This window comes from Dermacentor albipictus, unplaced genomic scaffold (assembly GCF_038994185.2).
Source record: "Dermacentor albipictus isolate Rhodes 1998 colony unplaced genomic scaffold, USDA_Dalb.pri_finalv2 scaffold_29, whole genome shotgun sequence".
Classification (NCBI taxonomy): Eukaryota; Metazoa; Arthropoda; class Arachnida; order Ixodida; family Ixodidae; genus Dermacentor; species Dermacentor albipictus.
The window spans coordinates 1,903,685-1,929,843 of record NW_027225583.1 but is presented as its reverse complement, the minus strand read 5'-3'; the positions used below and the strand labels follow the sequence as shown (position 1 = coordinate 1,929,843).

The window sequence follows — 26,159 nt, the reverse complement described above, 5'->3', positions numbered from 1 at the left end:
CCACTTCAAAATTTAGGATTACCTTTAAGCAGCACTGTTATACTCTCCCTTGGAGCAACAGTTTTGGCATATAGCTACAGGAACGTTTGCCTGGCCCTTTATAATTTCCTATGTGGCACAAAAAGAATGCCTTGCTAATAGTTTTAGTTTGAAGAATTGATTTATTTCTACTGCAGTTTAGAAAAATTCAAAAAGTAAAAGCACAAATTCACAGTTCAAATCTTACTATTACTATTCACAATTTACCTTACTCAAGTTTAAGTATATCCTTTTTTTTAACATTCCTATCAACGCAAGGCTTACTATAGTATTGATCAATACTTCATCTCATGTATTCATAGCTTATTTTACATCTTGGATTACTTGTTTTCCTTTCTTTTTTTCGAGGTATTTATTTATTAACCAATTTATTTTATTTTATGTATTGAGTCATATTACCACCCGATTCGTGGCCTATCCCCCTCAGTGGGTTTGTGCCATTACCTGAGGCTTCATCATCATCATCATCATCAATCCCTTACTGCAGTACATTATTTGTGCCAGTGAATCAAGAACAATGGTTGCGCTCATCATTTTTACCATGGTGTTTTCCAGCTTCGTCGGCGGGTACACCGACTGCCTTGTGGACAGCGTGTCGAACAGGAACAGTACTCTGAGGTCCAGGTACCCACACAATGTGAGTAACGCAGGTTTGCGCGGAGCTAGGGAAACCCATGTCTGGGTTGCAGTGACTGATCCGTTTTCCTGCAGCTCTAGCTATGAGCCAGTGGATGCGATATTTTGCTGATGAGCATCCTGCAGAGAACTCATTTCTCGTCAGGGGTTCCCGGATTTATAAACGCTCATTTACATAGGTTTTTGGTAGGTGTTATTCGCATCGTGCGCAGTAGGCTTACTGTATTGCTTCAAAGGTGGCAGACAGGATCGGTACAACGTAAAACTATTCCAAAGTGATTTTGTTCCAAATCTGCCATTACTGCTCGGTGATTGACCTAAATTTTTCAAGCCTCGGTTAAGTGACGTCAGGAATCCTCAAAAACGAAACACGGCAAACTGACGTTTACGCTTCCGGCAATGATGACGGCTGCTGATTGGCCCGGTTGAACAACATCTCTTGTTCTCGCCCCATTCACACAAAGAGCCACGTCGATTTGACGTCTGGAATGGAATAATTTCAGTTTGGAACCGTCATATTATCGCGCCCAGAGTCACACGCCCGAACACTTCCAACAATGTGCGTTAACGCGCGCGCTGGACCACCACCACGTGACAAAGGCGTGAGCAATCGCTGACGCGAGTCGACAAAAATTGGCTGTGGCTTAGCTTGGTTAAGCCTAGTCAGATGCGAAGCACATTGGTGGCTAAACTTGGTAACTTGTCGCCGAGCCGCATACTGAGCATGTTGCTTGGCCAGACGTTCTTCCCGCTCTTCATCAGTCTCTGTAGCACGCGGCAACCTTCGCTTCTCATTCCAACGAGCAGCTCTGTCTCCAGGAGGCATCTCACCTCGTGAGTGTCTAGCAGAGGCAAGCGCAGCTGCTTACATACCGCCGCGACGCCGCGAGCGACGGCGCGAGTTGGAGCCCCGTTTCTCCTCTGTCGTGACGTCATGGCGTCACGTGGTCAGCCTTGAAGGCGACGCCGCGAGCGACGGCGCGAGTTGGAGCCCTGTTTCTCCTCTGTCGTGACGTCACGGTGTCACGTGGCATGGCATGAGTACTCAAGGTCATTGAAGGCGACACCGCCGCGCCTGAGGAGCTGGGTTGAGCTCTAGTAATATGCTTCGCGTAATAGTACAAAACGAGCGCTCCGGCCAAGACCAGATACGAGTATGCATCCAGCTACGGGCAAGTCCGCATAACACGTTTTGCGCGCGCATGTCACTGAAGAGGCCGCGCTCATTGGTTTCCGCGGTTCGCGTCTTGCATCTCCCGATTCGCGTTCACTCTCATCTTTCGCTCTGCTCGTTCGCTCGGTCACTAGGTACGACGGCAAGGCACGCCGACGCGTAACGCAGGAACGGGGCGCGTAAGCGCCGCGCTCTAAAGCGTACGGACGCAAGAAGGACAAGTAGGAACGGCACACGTGCTTTTCGACGTCATCGAGGATTCGACAAACACCAGTCGCCAAGCATCGCGTAATCACTGAGGAGTGCACTCGACCACTCCGCCATAGCTCTTACCGAGTTTTTGCCGCGAGAATGTGAAGTTATAAGAAAACAAGTCGACGAAATTCTGCACGACGACACCATCCAGCCGTCGAAAAGCCCGTGGGCTTCCCTTGTTGTCATGGTGGAGAAAAAGGACGGAACCTTACGTTTCTGCGTCGATTATTGTCGACTGAACAAGATCGCAAAGAAGGATGTATACTCCCTACCACGGATAGACGACGCATTAGATCGGCTCTGCAACGCAAAATGCTTCTCGTGGATGTGTCTCAAGTCTGGCTACTGGCAAATAAAAGACTACGGGAGAGATAGCGAAAAGGCCGCCTTTATCACGCCACACGGCCTCTACGAGTTCAAGGTCATGCCATTCGGACTGTGCTCGGCTCCTTAGGCGGCTTGCGGCAGTAGTAGAGGCCATCAAATCATCAGGGCTCACTCTCAAGCCAGAAAAGTGCCGCTTCGCTTACGATGAGCTTTTGTTCCTATACCACGTCATCAGCAAGTCTGAAGTCCGGCCCAACCCGACGAAGACAGCTGCCACTGCAAAGTTCCCACAGCCCATCGACAAGAAGGCAGTGCGTAGATTTCTTGGCATGTGTGCCTACTACAGACGATTTGTGAAGGTCTTTTAACGCATCGCTGACCCGCTGACACAGCTAACTAAATGTGACGTTGAGTTCAAGTGGGAAACGCCGCAAGCCGACTCATTTTAAGAACTGAAACGACGCATGCAGTCACCGCCCGTACTTGCGCACTTCGACGAGCACGCGGATACCGAAATCCACACTGACGCCAGTAGCGTAGGCCTCGGTGCCGTCCTAGTCCGGAGAAAAGATGGACATGAAAACGGGATAACTTACGCTAGCCGGTCATTGTCAAACGTGGAAGGCAATTATTCTACAACCGAAAAGGAATGCCTCGCCATCGTTTGGGCTACAGCGAGATTTCTCTCTTACCTATGTGGCAGGCCATTCAAAGTCGTCAGCGACCATCACACCTTGTGTTGGCTAGCGAAATTAAAGGATCCTTCAGGACGGCTGGTGCGGTAGAGCCTAAGACTGCAAGAATATATCACTGTAGCCTACAAGCCCGGACGAAAACACCCTGATGCGGATTGCCTATCACGTGCCCCCATTGACTCGCTGCAGCAAGATTACGAAGATGACGACGTCTTCCTTGGCATTTTAAGCGCGGAAGACTTCGCAGAACAGCAGCGAGCAGACCCGGAGTTGAAAAACCTCGTCGAATATTTGGAAGGGCACACCGACGTTGTCTCTAGGGCATTTAGGCGAGGATAGTGTTCGTTCTCGCTTCAAAACAACCTACTCGTAAAGAAGAACTTTTCACCAGTGCGCGCCAACTACCTTCTTGTAGTTCCATCAGGAATGCGTCCAGAAGAATTGCACGCCCTACATGACGATCCGACCATGACGATCCATCCCCGTTATTTGAGTGTATCCTGTTTCTGAGGGCACAAGTTCGCCCAATAAAACGCTAGTTTCATCTTTCTCAGTTTGGCTGATTTCTTCACAGTCACTACCACGTGACTACTGCCTACCATACCAATACCATACCATACCATACCTACCAATATGCCTACCACGCTAGGCATATTGTTATGTAGAAAAAATATGCCCCGCGATCACTCAAAACTGCATTATTCCAAAATAATTGCAGCGGAAGTTAAAATTCTGGCGTATCCGGATGATGTGATAGTCTGTTGTAAACATCAAGAAGGTGTAGCTGGAGCAATCGCAATAATGAAGGGTTTTTCCAAAGTAACCGGAAGCCTGGTAAACTGGGGAAGTGCCTTAGTTTCTCGCACGGAGAGTTGCCTTCGACCAGGGTCACATTTGCCAATGTTAAGTGGTCGACAACACCCGTTGAATACTTTGGCGTCACGCTAGAATATTACAAAAATAACGATGAGTATTGGCTAGAGCAAAAAAGAAAAACGCAGATAAAATGGAACAAACGGAATGGTGGGAATCTGTTAATGTTTGCAAGAGCTACAGTTTGCAATCTATTTTTTGACGCAAAACTCTGGTATGCGATGCAGGTATTGCGTTCGTCATCATTATCAGCAGCAGTGGTGTATTGAAGGCTCTGCATGCTGTATACGCGCCTTCTTGGACAAAAACCGAACGGCTTCTGAGCTTTTTACTCTGAATGTGTTTTCTACCTGGAGGCCTGTTAAGTTTATGTGAAGATAACCAGAGACTACGTCCAGCAAAGTGTTTCTCTCAGACACAATTGCTCATAAAGGTTGCTCAGGCTTATGCGCTCTTATCACGAAGATAACCTCAAAGTTCAACCCCTGACTTTTCATTTCTGTACTACATAGATGCCCAAGGTTCAACTCCAGCAACAATTTCTTTGCTTGATCTTATACTTTTAAGGTTCAGTGTGTGTCTTCTTGACGTTTCTTGTTAAAGTGGTTCAGGCTTTTTCAGAAAAGCGCCCTTCGGTTAGGAGGACGAAGTACCAGTCTTTATGAGAAGTCAAAACTTTTACTTAGTTATCTCTTAAAATTTGCACATGGGGTTGGATCTTTTGCACTCTGCCATTCCGGTTTCCATGAGATTTGACGAACACTTCAACGCCCTGAGAAATGCGCCTGAATTTTCGATCTACTTCTACATCCCTGGACGCTGATCTAATGGTGGCTATCTTACTGACTGGGTGTAGGCAAGGTTCTCGGCATAACTTTGGGCGTAATTTCGGAATGTTCATGTGCTTATCTGGAACTACAATATGAGTCAGATTCAGCACTTTGGTGTGGGTTTCGGTTTCTTCTTCTTGGGGTTAGGTTGCACCGGCCGTTGCTACAGAGGAACTCCTGCTAATACTGGCTTGTCCTAGACCACTCGAGGTATCGACGACACTCTCGTTGTCTTAATTTCATGAAACCGCAAACGGACTTGAAGCAGTCTCGTAGCATCCCGGCTTGGCTCATCCATTCTGACTGCAAGATCTTGCAGATCCTTCTCGTGTGGCCAACCGTGCGGCAAGAAATTTTGTACAGAACCATAACTTCTTCTGAACACGTGCCATGGCGAAGAGGCCAAGACGCTACCCTTGTACCTTTTGGCAAATTGGACGTCTTGCACGTCTTGGCATCTTTGCCATGACATGTGTCCAGAAAAGGTTGTGGCTCAGCGCGAAATTTTCCGCCCCATGGTGGGTCAGCTTGCAGTGCGATTAATTGAGCCAGGTCAAGATACTGCGAGACTGCCTCATGTCCGTTTGCGGTGTTATGAACCTGGAGCCCCGTCTATGTAGTACAGTAAATAAAAGTCATGGGTTGAACCTTGAGCTTTTCTTTAGGACAAAAAAGCATAAACCTCAGCAACCTTTAGGGACAATTTTCTCAGTGAGAAAGGGCAACACATAGTCTCTTGTTATCTTCAGAAGAGCTTAACATGGCTCCCGGCAGAAACCCCATTCAAAGTAAAAAATTCAGAAGTTCGCTTCTTTTTCACGAAGGGGTGTATCCAACGTGCACAGACTTCACGATTGACGTCACAGATTTATATTGTTCCCTTTCTAGAAATCAGCTGATGCAGACAATCAAAGCTGCATCATGGATAACGATCTGCTGAATCGTAGGAGTGAGAGTGACGTCCCGGTTGAGTCATTTCTCGAACTATTGTTTTTTCTATTTAAATTCCCCGTTCATTATGTGTGATAACGAAGTAACGAGTCAGAAGCAGGAGGTCTCCATTGGCTCTCAGGTCGCACCAATTCTTAGCAAGATCTTTCTCGCCAGTGTTGACCGGACACTCGAGAACGTGTTCGCAGGAACAATGATTAAGTGCTTTAGAATTGTTGATGACTACTTAGTAGTTATGTACGAAGAAAGAAGTTCCAAAGATATTGGCGTTCTGCTTACTGCCTTTGATGAAGAAGGAATGGGTCACAGATTCACTCATGAACTGCAGATAAGTAATGAAATTTAATTTTTGGATTTACAGATAATATTAACAGCACAACACATTTGTTGGCAATATAACCCCAGGACACGAAAACCAATGCTAAACTACGCGTCGGCACTCTCAAAACTAGTGAAAAGAGTCAATGCTCAGCCATGCCATCACGTCGCCAATCTGAGCTTTTTCAGACAGCTTAATCAGCTAGAAAAGGCCAGTTTTCCAATATCTATGGTCGAGCACTTCCGTAACGGATCAAAACGGTAAAAGAGTGTGCAGCCGTCCCTTATGTGCATCAAATGGGGCATGCGTTAAAGAAGACAGCCATGAAATATGGTGTTCAAATCATCTTTTCAGCTAAAAACTCGTTAGACAAAATATGCAATTGCGTCAATAGACCTAAACAGGCGTCCAAGACCGCGTGCCGCGTCAAACACACGGGGCAGCTTGTGGCATGGTCGGTGGGAGTGGTCTACGTTATTAATCTTTCGTGCAGCTAGAAGTACTTTGGGCAAACCGGACACTGCCTTAACATCCACCTTAAGAAGTACCGAGGTGCGACCAGGAATGCAACAAGCTCGAATTTGGCTGCGTGTTGTTGAAATTGCCCAGACAAATTTATTTATTTATTTATTTATTTATTTATTTATTTATTTATTTATTTATTTTTTTATTTATTTATTTATTTATTTATTTATTTATACATACTGCAGCCCGTTAGGGCTATGGCAGGAGTGGGTGTACATGCCTGGAAAACTGATTACGATACGCAGGAACAAGAACATAAAATATAAATATGTGAAGGAATTATACATCAGCAATAGCATTTAAAAATTGAGAAATGGGTAACAAACGAGCTTCGGCAGGTAACAAATTCCACTGTTCAATCATGCAGGGGAAAAAACTGTATCTGAAAGTGTTAGTGCGTGGATGGAGTGGTCTGATATTAGAGGCATGATGAGTTCTGGTTGCAGTCGGGCAAGCAGACATTAAAATGGAGGGATCTGATAGGTGACAAAGAGAGTGCTTTTACGAATAGAAAATCTTCAGAGATTCTATGTGCCGCCGTCTAGAAAGAAACTGGACGATTCCTTCCGCAAGAGCAGCTGACGGTGGAATGTCTCGGTCGAAGCGACGGTAAACAAAACGAATAGCCTTCCTCTGCACCGACTCAATACAATTATTTCACATTGTTTATACGGGCTCCATACGGAGAAAGCATATTCTAAAATTGGGCGAATCAGTGTTTTGTATGCTACTAATTTAGTGTCCCTCGGAGCAGCAGACAACGTCCGGCGGATGTAACCAAGTTTTTTTAACGCTTTACTACAAATGTAATCTATATGTTTAGACCAAGACAAGGTCGGTGTAAAAATGACGCCTAAATATTTGTATTGAAAACCTCTTGTTAGTGGTACATCGTTGCCCATATAATCATAACATAAGGGCATGTGTCTGTTAGCAAAAGACATAACAGTTTTATCAAAATGTATGCTCATTTTCCAAGTAGCACACCAGTCACAATACAAAACAGTCATCTTTAAGGCACTGATGATCAGCGAGTGATTCAACTGGGCTGTACGTAACACAATCATCTTCATAGAGCCGTATCTTTGAAGTAACATGGTCTGGAAGGTCATTAATAAACAATAAGAATAGTAGATGGCTAAGTACGGATAACTGTGAGGCTCCTGAGGTGACGTGGACTGCGGACGAATCCGCAGAATCATAGCATACGAATTGGGAATGCAAAGAAAGGAAACACTCCAAGACAAGACACTAACTGAGGGTTATTTAGAATATTAGGGAGTTTCAAAAACAATTTAGAGTGTAGTACTGTGTCGAAAGCTTTCCTAAAGTAAATGAAAATGGTGTCAATCTGATTACCGAAGTCGATATAATGGGAAATGTCATGAGTGAACTCAGTAAGTTGGGTTACAGTACTAAAACAGCCGCTGAAGCCGTGCTGAAAGCTGTTCAATAGGTTATTATGCTCAAGGAACACTATTATATGCTTATAGATTATGTGTTCTAGTATTTCACAGGAGGTTGCAGTTAAAAAAATAGGCCTATAGTTAGATAAAAGCTGTCTGTCACCAGATTTATATAAAGGTAGTACTTTAGCTCTTTTCCAGGAAGACGGCACAACGCCACTATTAAGGAACTTCTTACATATAGTGAACAGATATTTAGATGTCCATAGCGACAATCATACTAAAAGGAATTCGGAATTCCATCAGGGCTGGCTGCTCTTTTGGTATCTAAGTTTAGTATGAGATTGAAAACACCTTCTAGGCTAATGTTGATATTATCAACTGCATATCAATCGTTAGCTGTAAATGTTGAACGACTGGAATCATCTGAGGCGAATACTGACTGAAAATCGGTATTCGTTAAAAAAAAATCTTTGTTAAAAAACCTGAAATGCTTTTTAAAAATTGGGATGACATCAAGCGCGAGATTGTGGAAGCCTACTTCATGCATGTCAACCGAAACGCATGCGTTAGCCAGACTTCTATCTTTCTGCATAATAAAGAAACATAGTTTTTGAATGGCAAGATAGGCAGGCACTCTTTCACCACTTGCACACACACACACACACACACACACACACACACACACACACACACACAGACACACACAGACACACACACACACACACACGCCCACACACACACACACGCCCGCACACACGCCCGCACACACGCCCGCACACACGCACACACACACACGCACACACGCACACACACACACACACACACACGCGCACACACACACACACACATGATCGCATTCTCTGTATATTTAATCACTTGTTTGAAAAAATAAACTAATTGTCAGTCTGCACTCGTATCATGCACTTCGTTTTGTCCTTCGTCCAGGTTGCTCTGTACACCCATAGGAATGTGTTCAGTCACCAACTCGCCCGGCTTGCTGTGTTAATACAATCTTCAACCTGAATATGTCAAGCTTACCGTTGTGTTAGTATTGTTTTACAACACTTGGTCGAATTTGCACAGGAATAGAATTCAATATTTTCATTATTACCTCTGTAAATTACGTGGTAATAAATACATGGTGATGGTATTTATTTTTCTGCACTGCCTTTCTTTTTGGCGCATTGGTCAGACCTGCCGCATGAAACTTGCTCTCTACACCAATGTTTTGCGTGGTTTTCTATTTAATAAGTCTCTTAATTCCTTTACTATTTACGTTTTTCTTGGTTCTCGTTCCCAGATTGCGGTTGCGCCGCCTACGGTCTCCAAATGTCTTTCCTACTGCCATGGCAGTTTTGGTTGGACTGCAGTGCTCATCGTGGCCGCAGCACTCAAGGCGATGGCCACCCATGAGTTCAAAAAGTATGTCAGGAACATGCGTGGAGGGTGGCGGGGAACGGCGATCCGCGCACTCGAGGAGGCGACGTTTTACCACATCGGGGACGTAGCCTTGAGCGCGCTCCCCGTTGTCGACGCGGACAATCACCCCACGGCCCATGGCGCGCTGCTCTTGATTTACGTTGTATGCGCGACCCACGTGGCCGTAAAGAAGGCCACTGCACTGAAGGCAGTGGCATCTAAGGTACGTGTTTTCACTATAAGCATCTGTGCGCAATTTTGTGATGGATTAGGGGACATGTGTGAAGAAAAATATTTCCATAAGGAGGAAAACGACTGGTCATCTCAATATCACGAAGCATGTTAAAAAGCATGCTTTTCTTGTTCTTTATGCGGTTGACGATTATGCACTTGCAGCTGGGCTAGTTCTCAGAGTGGAGGTGGAGGCGCGCACAACGGACACACTACGTGTCATGACGCGATTCGCTCCTATTTTGTCAAAGTTTTCTTCACCTCTTTTCTTTTTTGGCGACTTTAAGTTTCCTAATATAGTTTGGAACAATAATCTGCCTGACTTATTTTACTTTTTTATTCAAAAGAATTCTTGGATATTTCTACGTCATTTCCTTGAACTCGATTAGCTACGCAAGGCACAAAAATCACCCCCAATGCTCTAAACATTCTCGATTTCATCTTAACCAATCGTCCCGATTATGCCTCTTTCATCCATTACTTATACAGCATTATCGACCATCTAATACTAAATATTCACTCTAATACTCCATTTCCGCAACTTCCAAATAGTAAAAGAATCCTTAGAGACGATAAGAGAGCTAACTCTGAATCAATAAATGAGCCAAGTCCATTTCTTAAGATATTCTTGAGTGATTTTGAACATCTTACTGTGCAGTCAAACCAGAATATATTTTTGACAGAGGTAAATCACTCCATCAAAAAGCACATCCCAACCCGTACTATACCTTACAACCCGCACGCGCCTAGGTACAACAATCATTTAAAGCGGCTATCCAACAAAAAATAAGACTATCATTCTGCAATGCAATCAACCACTGACTCATGTTAGAAAGCCTACACATTAGCATCATGCGCCTATGTAGCCACACTCAAATGCACGCAAGAAACATTCTTATCAACCACATTACCATGTACGTTGACAACTAACGTAAAAAAATTCTGGCGCGTCATACATCCTCCTTCCAAAAATTCTATCCCTCTTAACAATTGGTCTGGAAACCCTGTTCCCAAAAATTTATGCGCAACTTTTCTGAAAGATACCTTTGTTGAAAATTTCTCGTGCACTACAGATATTGAACTACCTAGCTGTCTTGAGTGACTAACTTCCTAACTGTCTTCAGTGAATGCTGAAGCTCCCAGTGGTATTTGACTAATAGATTCAATGAAGATACATTCGTCACCTGGCTTTGGTAACATGAGTGATAATTTTCTGAAAAACACCTGCTCTTGTAATTTCATTATATTAACTAAAGTATTCCAACAATCGCTAAACACACATACAGTTCTGTTAGAATGAAAGAAGGACAATTATTCTTTTGCACAAATCCGGCGGCAAATCATCACCTGCCAATTATGATGAAACGGTACCTGCTTCAAACTACTAGAACAAATCTTCACTAACCTTGCGGATTTTCTTGCGTCGAATTCATTTTTTCGCCATCACAACCCTGATATAAAAATCATTCTCATACGAATCGCAAGTATTAACGTTTAATCAAAGACTGCACCAAATATTAGACCAGTCTTCTTTTGCCGATTTCATCTGCATAGACTTTTCGAAAGCCTTTGACAAAGTGTGCCATATACACTTGCTTTATAAATTAAGCAAGTTAAACATTGATCATAGTGTTCTAAAATGGATAGAGTCACTTCTCGTTAACCATTCCCAGTTCGTGACAGCTAATGGTCATAATTCACCGCATAGCGACTTTCAATCTTGTGTGCCACAAGGCTCCGTCCTGGGATCTTTCTTATTCGGTATCTATGTTGATCCCTTACCTTTAGCAATTACTTATGACGTTCACTTATTTGGAGATGAATGTCTCATCTTAGATAAATACCTAACGAGCACGAAATTACCCTGCTTTAGGCGGACCGTCATAACGATAGCAATTGGTGCCGATTGTGGTGAATGGAACTTAAGGTTAACAAGTATAAATTTATGAGAGCATCCCGGTCTAACGATAATCTTCCTGTGTACCACCTGAATAAAGTTGCTTTAGAAACGACATGTAAATGTAAGTACTGAGGCACGCATATAAAATGTAAATTATTGTGGAATGATCACGTCGAATACTTAATTAACCAAGCCAGCCGCTTGCTCGAGCAGCCAGTAACGCACCAATATTGCGTTTATTTGCGGGTTACTTTGACATTTGCAAAAACTTTCATGTAGCACGTATTGAGCAAAAGAAAGCTGTATCAGGAGATCATGTTGCTCCACAAATCTGTCATTGACATTTTTAATCTAACTATAACTTTTGGGAAGTTGAATAATTAGAGACCTCCAAAGGTGTTGTAAGGCGGAATGCAAGAAAATAATATGAGTATCTCCAAGTGACGGCGGATAACAATACTTTGGTGCTGTCCAGCTGTGTGACATTTGCAAATTTTTAAATCTGTATACATAATAGTTCGGACACCCGGTATATATATATATGTATATATATATATATATATATATATATGTATATATATATATATATATATATATATATATATATATATATATATACATACAAAAGCTGTTTATAAACTATAATTCCTTATGATGTGACACTGACACATTCGTAAAATGTACCGGCTGTTTTCAGTTCCATCACGGTAGAGCGAGGGCTGCCGGCAGCTTCGTCGGGCTGGTGGCGTTCCCAGCGGCTATTGCACTCGTCGTGGCTGGCACCGTCAAGGAGTGCCTCTCAAAGTTCGGCTCCGCTTGGGCCCACTACGAATTGTTGGTGGTGTCCAGTAAGAGAATGCCAATTTTTCCATTTCCGTTTTCATAGCTACTTGTTTGCAAAGACTCTCTTTACTTTCTCGAAATATAAATCGTAGATAGAGAAAGGAATAAGTCTGCGTACAATAATGGTGAGCGTCAATGGGAGCGAATAGCCGAGTGATTCGTGCTAGGTATTTCCTTTAATTAGAAGTTTATGAGGGCAGTCATTCATGAGCACTACACCAAAATTTTGAATTGTTCAGGCACTCGGAGCTGTCACAGTGCAGTGCACGCCTCACCGAGCTATACTAGTTATGTTCAGTATCACAACTGTCGTGTGAGAGCACATGGCCATTGCATCAGCACCTTTTGGCTGCAAAGGTTTGACAACCGACCATCAGCAGCCGACCACCGCAAACACGGATAAAAGAGCCAAAGAACGATGGCTATTCACATATTAAAAAAAGATCACTTGCGTGGTTATATTCTTGTCGCCCTTATCTGATGTTGACGTAACATAATTTGTGATTTATCTTTTATTTTTACACACACGCGTGAACTTTGTATAAAACAGTTCTTAAAGAAGAATACAATCAAATGCACTTCACAGAACTTGTAGGTCAGTGGAGCATACCATAGGGGTATCATATAAGCAGGTAGAGGTGTACTTAGTCTCCTTGATCCCACAGGAGTTGCAGTAACTTAAACAAAGAACAAAGGCAACACTCCGCTGGCAGCTGTGATCCCTCGTGTGCTCTATGCTAACACTAAACCCACACCCCTACATCGTGCTCGCTGCAGCTTTGCTTCCTTATGGACGCCGCTGAATGTGCACGTGGTTGTATTCATAGGCTGCCGAAGTTTTTTTTTTACTCATGTCTCCACTGATTGTAAGCGCGAGCTTGTACAGCAGATGCGAATTGTAGTTTTGAGCAAACTAAGGTTTTGTAGAGTGCTAGTTTTGTAGACGTACGATCAAGATATCCTAACATGCGATTAGCATTAACATGCATATCCCATGACAGATCGTTATATATGGGAAGGATAAGGTATTTGTTAGCGATAAAGTATGTTGCCACTTTTGGAAACCACGTTTCTGTTCAAAAGCAGCGAATTTCGTTTTTTTATTATTTTAAGAATCTACAGACATTCAGAATTGCGCTGCTGCAAAAATTATCTCTTTATCTGGTTCTGTCGAAAGCTATGATGTTTCCGCAAGTGCCGGCAGACCTCTCTAAAACTAAAAGTTACATTTTGTGAAAATGAAACCTACATTTAAAATTTTAAAAGGAACTTACGTTTGTGCACAAATACGCAGGATACTTTTTAATGAATTTGTGACGACGTATTCTAAAGGTTGATAGGATTGAGCAATGGTGATCGTAATCATTTCTTTATTCAAATTGAACACACTGCCATGCGGGTCGCACGACGTGACATCGCGTTTACACTGCAGCGACGCGTTGTACTGCCATTTAAAGCTATTGTTTCATCACTTCAGTGACCTACATTGTTGCCTTACATCACACAACAAGTTGTGGCTAAGTTACGAGTGAAACAAATGCCGAAACGCAAGTTCTACGGCAATCGGTGCACGACGAACTACTCTATGAAGTGTGAAGTGAATGTTGCTGTTTCCGCAAGTGAAGTGAAACTGGGCCAGCTGCAGGAAAACTTTTAAGTGCCACCGGAAGTGTTGTGGTACAGGGGAAGAGGATTGTAGATGTCGAAATTCTTTTCTCAGTTTTGTCGTCGTTGGCGTGCTCGGAATGCAAGAACATTTCACTGATGCTTGAGGAGCGTTCGCCCCAAGGGGTATATATATATATATATATATATATATATATGGCTGAGTAGTTCACGCTGGCCCCGGTAATCAATTGAAGAAAAAGAGTACGAGGTACGTTGGACAAGCACAGGGTATTTGACTGACGTTTTGGCTGGCGCGCCAGCCTTTGTCAAAGTGACTTTGACTTTGGCAAAGGCTGGTCCACCAGCCGGAACGTCAGTGAAATATACTGTGCTCATTGAACGTATGTCGTACTCTATTTCGTCATTATATATATATATATATATATATATATATATATATATATATATATAATTAAATCCCGGTCCCCCGAGAAAGACGATTCGTAACACCGGTAATTCAGACGAAACTTCGTGTTCATCTGCTGCACCTGATAATCACTTGAACAATATTTCCTGAATGCTGACAGTACTATTGGCTGGGCAAAAAACGATCGCTCGAGGCATCGCTGACATCAAGGTTTTTCAGCAAACTGTTAACAAGCGTTTTGACGCTCTGGAATCCCGTGTGGCCGCTCTCGAAAAAACTAGCGCTGATCCTAAAGTCTCATATGGCCATTCTGGTTCTGACGGACGCTCAGGCTGTTTCGGAACTAATTAAAAACAAATGATGACCTTGAAAATTGCTCGAGACGCAACAATATAATTTTGCATGGACTTGGTGAACACAATGCCGAAAACACAGATACGCTTTTGTCTAATGTACACCAATTTTTCACAGAGAAACTTCAAATTGAATGCCCGCCCATCGAACGTTGTCACAGAATTGGCACCAAACGTGAAGGTAGATCGCGCCCAGTTATATTACGAGTACTAGACTTTCGGAACAAAGTAGAAATAATGAAAATTGTCTCAAAGCAGAAAGGAACAAACTTTTACATAACTGAAGATTACTCGGCTAATGTACGTGCCATTCGCAAAAAGCTATGGGCAGCAACCTCTTCTTTTCGTGACCATGGCTCTGTGGTGAGGTTGCGTTATGACCACGTCTTTATAAATGGTGTCCGCTACAGGTGGAATGATGCAGCTAATGCCCTAGTTGACGATTCAGGTCTCGCTGTAAACGCCGTAGTGAATAATTCGAGCCTTTCTGACAACACTCTCCCGGCCACGTCATCTTCACCTTGACAAATTCGCGACTCTTACAAGCTTACTTTCTTGAATTTGAATGCAAGAAGTCTAGTAAATAGGTTCCCGCTGTTTCTTTCCTTGGTAGCCTCCTATTCCCCTCATTTCATTGGTGTCACTGAAACATGGCTTCAAGATCACATATATGACTCTGAAATCACTCCACCCGGCTATGTAGCTGTTCGATCAGACCGCAAAACTGGTAGGGGAGGCGGTGTCGCCATTTTTTAAAAATCGGATTTAAAGTTTTCAGTTATCTGTCCTCCAGCAGATCTTGAGTCTGTTTGGTGTAAATTATACCTAGGCAAAAAAACAATCATAGTCTCTGTTTTCTACCATCCACCTGCCTCCTCACCTGATAACATTTTTCTGCTCGCTGATTACATCAACACGCACAGTTTTCATGCATCTAGCTTAATTCTAATGGGAGACTTTAACACACCAGATATTCACTGGCCCTCACTATCGCATCACAGTTGTTTAGGTAGCGAACTAATTAACTTTTCTTTATCTTTTGGGCTTACACAAGTAGTCAATGGCGCAACACGACAAAACACAGTTCTTAACCTGGTGTTCATTATTTCAGACCTTGTTGATAAGCTGTCAGAGTGTGAAATTACTGACGGCATTTGAGATCACAGGGCAGTGTTCATATCGCTAAACTGCACAGTTTGTAAGCCACGTGCCGAAATTCAAACTTTTTTCGACTTTAATCGCTCTGAAGACACGTCTATTCTTGATGTCTTATCAGAACGTTTTGAATCGTTTTGCACACTTAGTAAAGACTGTGACATGAATACATTAGTTCGCCAATTTGAAAACATTATAAAGCTGTGTATTCAACGCTTTGTTCCGTTAAAAACTAAGAAAAAAAAATCGTGCCCTCCCTTTGATGACTAGAGAAATCTTGCAGTTATCACGCCGCGTTAGAAGACTGAGACGCTCAAAACGTAGTAATGACCCTGATGCAATTGCTAGATTCACCTCTGCCAAAGAGGAACTAAATTTGAAAATGAATACGGCCAAAGATTTTTTCTTTCATATCGAGCTGCCAGGTTTACTAAGAAATAATCCTCGGAAGTTCTGGCGTTCTGTCATGCCTACTACTGAAGCTTCATCTTCATTCACTATCAATGATGAAACTATAAATGATCCTGCACGCATCTCCAATGCATTCAATGAATACTTCCATTCGGTGTACGCAAATGATTCTCATGTCTGCCCTGCTTTTGATAATGGTTCAGATTTTTCTATTTCCGACATTTCCGTTGATGTTAATGGCGTTCTTAATTTGATTCTAAATTTAGACACAAAAACGTCTAGTGGCTCCGACGGTATTCCTAATTCCTTTTTACTTCGCTATTCACAATGGACATCACGCTATCTTGAAATTATATTCAATGAGTCTCTAGATACAGGAATCGTTCCTTCATCGTGGAAACTTGCAAGAGTAATACCCTTGTATAAAACAGGCAGGAAGACAGACATAACGAATTACAGGCCCATTTCTTGAACTTCCCAATCGGGCAAAATGCTGGAACATATTATTTACAAACACATAATAGATTTTCTGGAGTCCAACACCATTCTAACTAATGTTCAGCACGGCTTTAGACGTGGTTTCATTACTATCACGCAGTTAACCGACTTCACCCATGACATCGCTTATCAGTTGGATCTCGGTAAACAGATTGATGCTATCTTCATTGATTTTTCTAAAGCTTTGGATTCATTACTTCATTCTCACCTCTTGCAAGAATTAAATGCAATACTAAAAAATTCCCATATGGTCAATTGGATCGCTAGTTTCCTTTCTAACCGGTCCCAATGCGTCGACTTTAGTTCTGCAAGGTCATCCATACTTGAAGTAGGCTCCGGGGTTCCTCAAGGATCCGTCCTAGGTCCTTTATTGTTTTTAATTTATGTCAATGACCTCCCAAAACATGTTTCCTCTAATATTCGTCTTTATGCCGACGATTGCGTCTTATACGACGTGATTGATTCCCCGAATAGTTTTCAGCGATTAAACGATTCCTTTATCTCTTTCAGTGCTTGGTGTGAAAAATGGAAAATGAACTTTAATTAAAAAAAAAAAACGGTTGTTTTGTCCTTCACGAAAAGAGCAGCACCTGTAATTGCGACATATTCATTGAATGGGTCTCCTTTAACCAGAGTTCGACAATACACATACCTTGGCGTAACATTTACTCACAATCTCTCATGGACTACACACATTGACCAAACATGTTCAAAGGCCCTAAAACAGCTTGGATACCTACGTCGTACTATGCAAAAGGCTCTGAAAGCAACAAAACTTCTAATGTATAAAACTGTCGTCTGTGCACACCAGCAGTCTTCGTCGGCGCGCTGAATGTACTCCCCGACGTCAGGAGCTACCTTGTGGAGCTGATCGACGTCTTCATACGGAATCATTGCGTCTGGCATAGTTTGAACAGCTCGACCATAAACGAGGCAGAACGACATGAATCGTGCAGTTACCTGCGTGCCAGAGGTCGACGCAAACATTACGTATGGCAGGATTCCATCCCACGTTTTGTGCGGCACATCCACGTACATAGATATCATGTCTGCCAGTGTTTTGGTTAGTCTTTCTGTCAAGCCGTTAGTCTGGGGGTGGTATGCCGTGGTTTCGATGAATCGAATCGTGTAACTCAATTTGAAAATGACGTGCAGAAGTTTCGCCGTAAAAACTTTCCTTCGGTCAGTGATGATGAATGACAGTGCGCCGTGCACCATGTAATGCATAAAAAACTCGGCAACTTCAGAAGCTGTACGGCATGGTAGTGCCTTTATCTCAGCGTAACGCGTAAAGTAATCAGTTGCGACAATGCTCCAATTATTGCCGGAAGAAGACAAGGGAAATGGTCCAAGACCGTCCAATACAATTTGATCAAACGCCGTACGCGGAGGGTCCATGGGTTGTAGAAGGCCTGCAGGCTTGAAGGATGGTGACTTGCGGCGCTCGCATTCATGGCATCCTTTCACGTAGCGTTTGACGCATGTCTAGTCCAGTAGTATGTCTAGTCCAGTAGTACAGTTGCCGTACCTTGTCCCTAGTCCTTGAGTAGCACAAGTGGCCAGATATCGGCTCGTCGTGGCAGGCTAATAGGATGTCGTCACGAAGGGCTTCAGGTACTACTAGAAGATGTGGTTTGTCCCCGGCACCTGTGCTTTTGTATCAGATGCGCTCTCGTAGGCAAAATGATGACAGCCTTCGTGAAATAGGGCGAGGAATGGACGCCATGCCGCCTTCTATGTGATCGATGATTGGCCTTAATTCAGCGTCCGATCGCTGTTTAGTGAGTTGATCCGGCCCGCTGAAGGCTCTCAGGTAGTCGCTGTCTTCCTCGCCAGGATTCTGAGATTCAACAGGTGCTCGTGATAGTGTGTCAGCATCTTCATGTCTTCTGCCTGACCCATACAACGATGGTGATGTTAAATTCCTGTAGTCGCACACTCCAACGTGTCACTCATTCAGAATGGTATCGGAGCTTGGTCAACAAGCACAAAGAATGACCTGTCACCACTTTAAATGGCCGCCCGTAGAGATACGGTCTAAACTTTGTAGTAGCACAAAAAACCGCGAGGCACTCCTTCTCGTCGGTGGAATAATTGGACTCTGCGTGTGACAGAGTGCGGCTCGCGTAGGCGATAACTCGTTCAGTGCCGTCTTGCTGTTGCACCAGGATGGCTCCGAGACGGATGTTGCTGGCGTCAGTGCGCACTTATGTGTCAGCATCCTCATGAAAATGACCGAGCACCGGAGGAAAAGACAAACGACGTTGTAGCTTCGCAAAGGTTGTCTGCTCTTCATTAGTCCAGAGTAATGGTACTTCGTCACGCGTAACGCGAAATAGCGGCTCTGCAATCTTCGAAAAGTTTTGAATGAAGTGTTGATACTATGCATACCAGCACAAAAATAGTCGGACCGCTTTCTTGTCTTTTGGAGCTAGGAAAGGAGCTTCGGCCCCAGTCTTCCTGAGATCAGGCCGACCACCTGGTGCGCTCACGACTTGACCAATTAACTCTGGCGTAAGTGTAATATCAGTCAATCGAGTGGCTTGGAGTACATTCTGAAGGCGTCGAGGGTGCTCGCCAAATGTTTCCGAGAAAACGACATCATCAAGATAGACGACGCAGCCTTTCTATTTGAGGTCAGCGAGAATGCATACATGGTATCCATCATTCGCTGGAATGTGGCTAGAGTGCAACAGAGGCCGAAATGGGGTACTCTAATCTTGTGAACTTCGTCCGGAGTCAGAAAAGCAGTTTTCTCTCGGTCCCGCTTATCTACTTCAATTTGCCAGTAGCCACATTTCAAAATCGATAGAGGAGAAATAATTCGCGCGCCTCAGCCTGTCCAGAGAATCGTCGACACGAGGTAACCAGCAGACGTCATTCTTTGTGAAGCTATTTAGCTTCCAGTACTGCATATTTAACTGATGTGTGCCATTTTCTTTAACAAGAAGGACTGGCGATGACCAGGGACTGCACGAAAGCTGTATTACGCCGTCTTGAAGTGTTACCTTCACCTGTGTATGAATCGCATGTCGTTCCGTCGGGGAAACACAATAAGGCTTTTGCCGTATGGGGGGCACGTCGTCATAGGTGACGATGCGGTGTGTTGTAATCGAGGTTTGCGTATCTTCGACGACCATGCAAATCAAGAGTGGATGTCGAGTTAGAGCTCGCGCGGGAGTTGTTTGTTTTCTTCAGGAATCGTTGTACTAATGTCGACGTTGCGTAGACGTACTTCGACAGTGCCGATTGCCTCGGAAACAAAACGCACAGTTTCATTGGCGATCGAGTTGGTGTAGACGATTACAGTACCGGGGAAAAGGTGCCGATGTCCGTAGCTGAAGTTCGTCACAAGAACCTCACAGTGGCCATCATGGAGATTAATTAGGCTTCTTGCTACGCAAACACCTTGAGAAAGCAGGAGCGAGCGATTGCTTTCTGTGACCGCTTCATTGTTTAAGAGTCTGTCACGTGCCACATGATCCACGACACTTGCAAGGAGTTGTATCGTGACAGCGTCGTCGATGACACTAAAAGATGGTCGAGGGTGGATGGTGTTGTTGGTCGTCGCTGTGGCACGCTTTGTCGAGAAAGTGATGAAGTGTTGTTGGATGTTGATGATAGCTCCGTGCTGCCTGAGAAAGTCTGTGCCGATGATTACGTCTCGCGAACGCTGATCAAGAATGATCAAGCTGGCAATAAAGGTAGAGCCGCGAACCTGCATTCGTGCCGTGCACATGCCGAGTGGTGTGACGATGTGCCCTCCAGCTGTACGGACCGACGTTTGATTCCAAGGCGTCGTCACTTTCTTCAGAAGTGTGGTCAGTTTATCGCTGATTATAGACTAATCCGCTCTAGTGTCCACTAAATCAGTCAACTCACGACCGTCCAGCAGTACAGGAATGTGCAAGGAAACTCTTCTTCCGTAATCCGCAGGTACTGTCATCGTCGATGCATCGTGCGTCCGCGTACGTGTCAGTAGGACACCTTGAGTACGTCAAAACTGAGCGGCTTGGTCCCCGAAGGCCGTTGTGGTTAGTTTTCCGGCGCGGGCTGGGCGACCGACCCTGCAACACACTGGAATACGTATGTTGAGCCGAAGAAAACCGTCGCAACGAAAGGGAGCGTGAGTGGTGCCGAGCTGATGGGGATCCGCGCTTCTGGGCAACGTATTCTTGAATTTGAGGAGGACGCTGGCCGAACTTAGGTAGCGGTGAGTTTGCTGAGAATCCCAGTAGCCTGAGCTCTCGATAGGAGCACTGCCGGTAGGCAAGCCCAGCTTCGCCACAGTTAAAGCAAAGGGGAGCGCGAAATAGGCGATCACACGTATGAGTTCTTTCGGGCCTGTCAGTGATCCTGGTAACCCGAGGCTACTTGGACGAGCTGTATCATCGCCAGGCACGCGTCGCGAAGCTGGGAGGCACGAAGGGCTGGTTGCCTCCATGCTTGCGAACATTCCATACGGGGGCTGTCAGTTCTTAGCGGTCAAACCTCTGTGTTGGAGGTTGGTTCTCTTAGCGCATGCTGGACTGCGTCACGGAGAGCACTGGACAAAGAGCTGAGCGTTGTCTGTGAGGGTAGTTCTTCGCGGACTACGGAACGAATGAGCAATCAAAAGAAATTGACGTGGCTCCCGAGAGCCCCGAATGAGTCCGTAGGTGAGGCAGCGTTCACTTGGCGCTCGTATGATGGTGCACGCTGCCAAAGAGTCTGTTTCATAGTGACAGCCTCGGAAAGAAAATCTGACATGGTCTTGGAAGAAATGTGCACGGGACTGCCGAACAGCTGCTTTTTCACTCCGCGCATCAGGTACCCCACCTTCCTTTCTTCCGACATGCTGCGGTAGGTTCGTCAAAAGCGACGCTTCATGACCTCGACATACATTACGACATCTTCATTTGGCATTTCTATACGTTACTGGAGATCACTCTCAGCTCGCTCTCTGCGGTCGGGGCTCGCATACGTCTCAAGAAGGCAGCGTTTCAATCCTGCGCATGAAGTGAGGGCATCTGCACAGTTCTCATACCAAACACGTGCGCCATCGTTAAGACTGAAACATACGTTTTCAGTTTGTCTGCGTCATCTCACTTCTTGAACGCGGCAACACGTTAATAGTATACCAGCCAATTTTCAACATCCTCATGTATGGCGCCGTTGAAGGGATTCGACGTTCGCGGATTGAGTAGCGTACAGTGAATCGGCGTTGTGTCTTCCGAACCGGTTGGGGTGGTCTGAGCTACCATTTTCCCTGGGAGGAGTCCAAACTCAGGGGCCTGTCCACAGACCCTTCTGCTGGCGCGGTGTACAGCATAACCACCCGTACGTGGCGGGAGCTACTGCTGTTCGGAGGGGTTTGGTGCATCGATTAGATTACGCCGCACCTCTACCAGTTTGTCACGCACGAAACGTCACGCCACCCAGTTTGTCAGGTGTTCGGTCGGGGTTGTGTATGAAATTCCCCTGACATGTGGAAAAGTTTACATTGGCCAGACTGACCTTTGTATAAATGAACGACCAAGGGAACATAAGCTTTCTATGGTTAACGAAAAAGGGTCAAATTTGGCCTTACACTGCTGCGCATGCCCTTTGGCTATGCCTCATAAAGCATGCCAGCCTTTGCTGGCTAGAACCAAAATCTTAAGGCGCAGTCGTAACCAGGTAGCACGTGAACTCGCAGAGGCTTTTTACATTGATAAGTCAGGTGATGAATGCGTAAGCGATTCTAGTATCAATTTGCATAAGAAAGAGAAAACGTTCTTGGCATGTGCGCTTAGGCAATGATTGAATAAGAATCTAGGTATATATATATATATTTGTTCTTTCGGAATAAAATCAGTCGCGAGTTTGCACCCGTCCATGTCCTTACTCGTCTGTGTCTTTTTTAGCGCAATTCCCTTCCTTAAGTACTTTCACTTTTTGTCGTTTCTTTATTAGGTCCTTTGTTAGATTGGAGAGCTTGTCTGCTGGTTGCCTTGGTGCCTTTCCTCCGACTTCACTTGCTGCCACTGAAACCAGCCTCGCTACGGTTTTATTCATTGACTCCATGCCATCTTCATCTCTCTGTTCTAAGGCTGCACATTTGTTTGCAAGCACCAGCCTGAATGTGTCTGCTTTTACCATTACTGCCTCAAAGTTGACCTGTTTCTTCTTGACCAAATTAGCTCTTTCTCTCTCCAACTTGAGGTGAATCCTAGACCTCACTAACCTATGATCCCTGCACTTTACCCTACGTAACACTTATCCTGCCCTTTGCTGGGATCGCGGAAAGTATGAAAATCAATTTCATTTCTTGCTTCACGATTAGGACTTTGTCCAGGTTCACTTTCTTTTGCTACGCTTCCTGAACAAGGTGTTCAATATTCGTAGCTTAGTCCTTTCTGCGAATTCTACCAGCACCTCTCCTCTAGCATTCCTAGAATCGACGCCTTAGTTGCCGATTGCTTGTTCACTAGCCTGCTTTTCCCCACTTTTGCATTGAAGTCGCCCATTACTACAGAATACTGAGTTTGCATTTTTGTCATCGCAAATTCAACATATTCATAAAACTGATCTACTTCACCATCAACGTCACTCGATGTTGGAACGTCGTACGACCTTTGATCTGTATCTCTCATCAAGTTTGATTACGACTACTGCTACCCTCTCACTAACGCTGTAGAATTTGTCAGTGTTGCCCGCTACATCCTTATGGATTAGGAATCCTACCTCGTATTGTTTATCTGGGGACCTCTATAGCAGAGAACATGGCCGTTAGTCAGCCCTGTATAAACCTCACCAGTTCTTCTAATCTCGCTTAGGCCAATTATATCCGAAACAATATCTGATATTCATAATGGCAAAGCCTATAGCGCAATTGAAAAAAACAGGGATGTGACAGTTAAACAGGATTGCGCTGTCCGGTTTCTTTGTCACATCCCTGCTTTTTTTAAAATTTGCTGAAGGCTTTGCTATTATGAGTAAACCGTAACAATTAGCCCAAAAATCAGCCTTGTTGGATAGCTGATAGTTACCCAAAGAGTTCTGTAAGCTAGGCGCACTCGACAGAGTTCGACTGTTAAAAGTTGCCAGGTTCAGTGCTCATTCGGACAAAGTAGCGGTATTATACATGGCTTTCAAATAAACCATTAGGATGCGAGTAGAACCATTGCAAAACCCCCGTAAACAATCTAAAGTATTCACATAAAATATAAATGTATCAATCAAATTCGCCCTCTTTGAATTTTCTAGGCCATGCAGTTTACGAAATTGCCATATCTGTTCTTGGTGCAGAGCGTGCTTTCAATAGCATTAATTGGCAATGAGGCTTGAATGAGATAGTGCTTTTTTTGAAAAACAATGCTTAATTTTTTTTCTTCTTTTCTTTCAGGCCATCGAGCTTTTGTAACGGCCGAGCTCTTCATGGCGAGCTTGCACTCCTTGGCGGATGCTGTAGTGATGTTTTATATTTATTTTTCACACGGTCAAGTTTTTTTTTAAAATAAAGGGGGTTGATGTTGGGGTTTGTTTTCACATGGGATAAGTGCGGAGTTTTGAATGTGCACTCGCAGTACGACTGATAAACACGACAAAGAGTGAAGGACCTGAAAGCGCAGCAAGCAACCGACATAGCCATCGATGCCGTTTGCTTCAGAGTATATTGGAGGTTGGAATGCGCAATAGTTTGACGATACACACAGAAGAGACACACACCACAGAGCGCTACCGCCCTCCCCCCTGAGTATCTTCCTGTATTTATTCCACTGACAAGGGAATAAAACGATAGTTGCAAGTAGCGCTCTGTGGTTTGTGTCTCTTCTGTGTGTATCGTCAAACTATTGCGCATTCCAACCTCCAATATGCTATACCAACACGCCCAATCGTCAACCATGGCTTGCTTCAGAGACACGGAGTCGAAGCTTTCAAACGCATCGTGCCAAAATACGTGTTGCTGGCTGTAGATACATCGATTCACGTTGAAGCGCTGAAAGTAATATCGAAACAAAAGAGGATAAGGTTGCTCCCTGGAGTTCACTGTAGCTGACAGCACTCCGAAGAGTGAACCGCTGGCACGGCTTGCGCGACCTCGTTTTTCGGGGCGAAGAATTCGATAATCGCGACAAGCTCTGCGCTGTCGCTTTCGGCATGTCCAGTGACGGACATGAGGCAAACATCGCAGCGAGAACAACGGGACAGAAAGAACAAACAGGTCGCCAAGCGTCCATAAAAAAAAGAACAGAACGAAAAGAAAAACAGTATTTTCCTGATATGCGACACTTCCTTTCCAAAAAGTCATGCGCGATATCCATAATAGAAAAGAACCATTTGTACTATACCACAATTCTAAAACGTCGCATGGACATATATGGAAGCGTACGAGTTTTGATACAGCATATACTTTATGATCATGTAGGACTGCGGCCAAAAGGCAAGGAGCAAGTTTCCGACGTATTTTCGGAGTCCGCTGATTGACGTTGGCTGGCTTTCGTGCTTTGATGGCCATTTCGGTCGTGGGTTCAGAAGGGTTTGGGTGCGAGCTAGGTGACATGGATAATTCATATTTAAAACAGCGCCAAAAAACACGGACAAGGGAGGACACAGGACGAGCGCTGTCCGGACACAGGACCGCCCTCGTCCTGTGTCCTCCCTTGTCCGTGTTTTTTGGCGCTGTTTTATATATGAATGGTCGTGGGTTCTCTGATCTGGCATGGATAGATTTCGATTCCGGCATCGAGTGAGTGCCTCTCCCAGGGTCACATTGTCCTTGACAATGACGGCCGACGCCGACACCGACGATCCGTTAGAAACTTGTTCTGTGTGGTTGGGGCACTGTGGGCACAGGACACGTAAAGCAACATTTTTTTTTTTCAATAACGATCCAGTATCCATAGGGAAAGCCTACTGAGACGACACATTTCAAGAGAAACTGAAGCTGTACAAGGTATTTTGCAAATGGTGTTACTGCCTGTGATATTATATTCTCGGACTAGCTAACTGCGAAAAAAATTTTGAAACAGATTCCTTATTGCAGGAGTTAAGCCTACACGCACACGTACAACTTCTAAAGGGACACTAACTCGAATTCGTAAATTAGTTTAGGCTGACGAAGTGCTCTCTCGAAAGTGTATTTTCATTAATTGCGCCGCAATAGGTCAGCGACTAGGAGAAAATAAAGTTAGAAGTTCCTTTCTTTCTTAACTTTGTGCTGAAACCCAAGCGCCAAAACATTGGTGTGGCATCGCGGTTTTCGAAGTATATTTAAGAAGAAAGCCTTAAGTGGATCGTTGCACGATGGCCTTGACAAA

General features: G+C 44.4%; 1 protein-coding gene and 1 long non-coding RNA gene across 3 annotated transcripts in view; both read left to right on the top strand.

Moving 5' to 3' along the window:
• The window catches only part of LOC139052684 (uncharacterized), a 1,258,229-nt gene that overhangs the window by 132,898 nt on the left and 1,099,172 nt on the right, over positions 1–26,159 (top strand). The gene's annotated exons all lie outside the window — the stretch shown is intronic.
• LOC139052693 (uncharacterized) lies at positions 567–24,397 on the top strand. Its single transcript, XM_070529737.1, has 4 exons — positions 567–676; positions 9,334–9,675; positions 12,281–12,431; positions 24,245–24,397. The coding sequence occupies exons 1-4, from the start codon at positions 581–583 to the stop codon at positions 24,352–24,354; spliced, it is 699 nt and encodes a 232-aa protein (XP_070385838.1). The 5' UTR covers positions 567–580; the 3' UTR covers positions 24,355–24,397.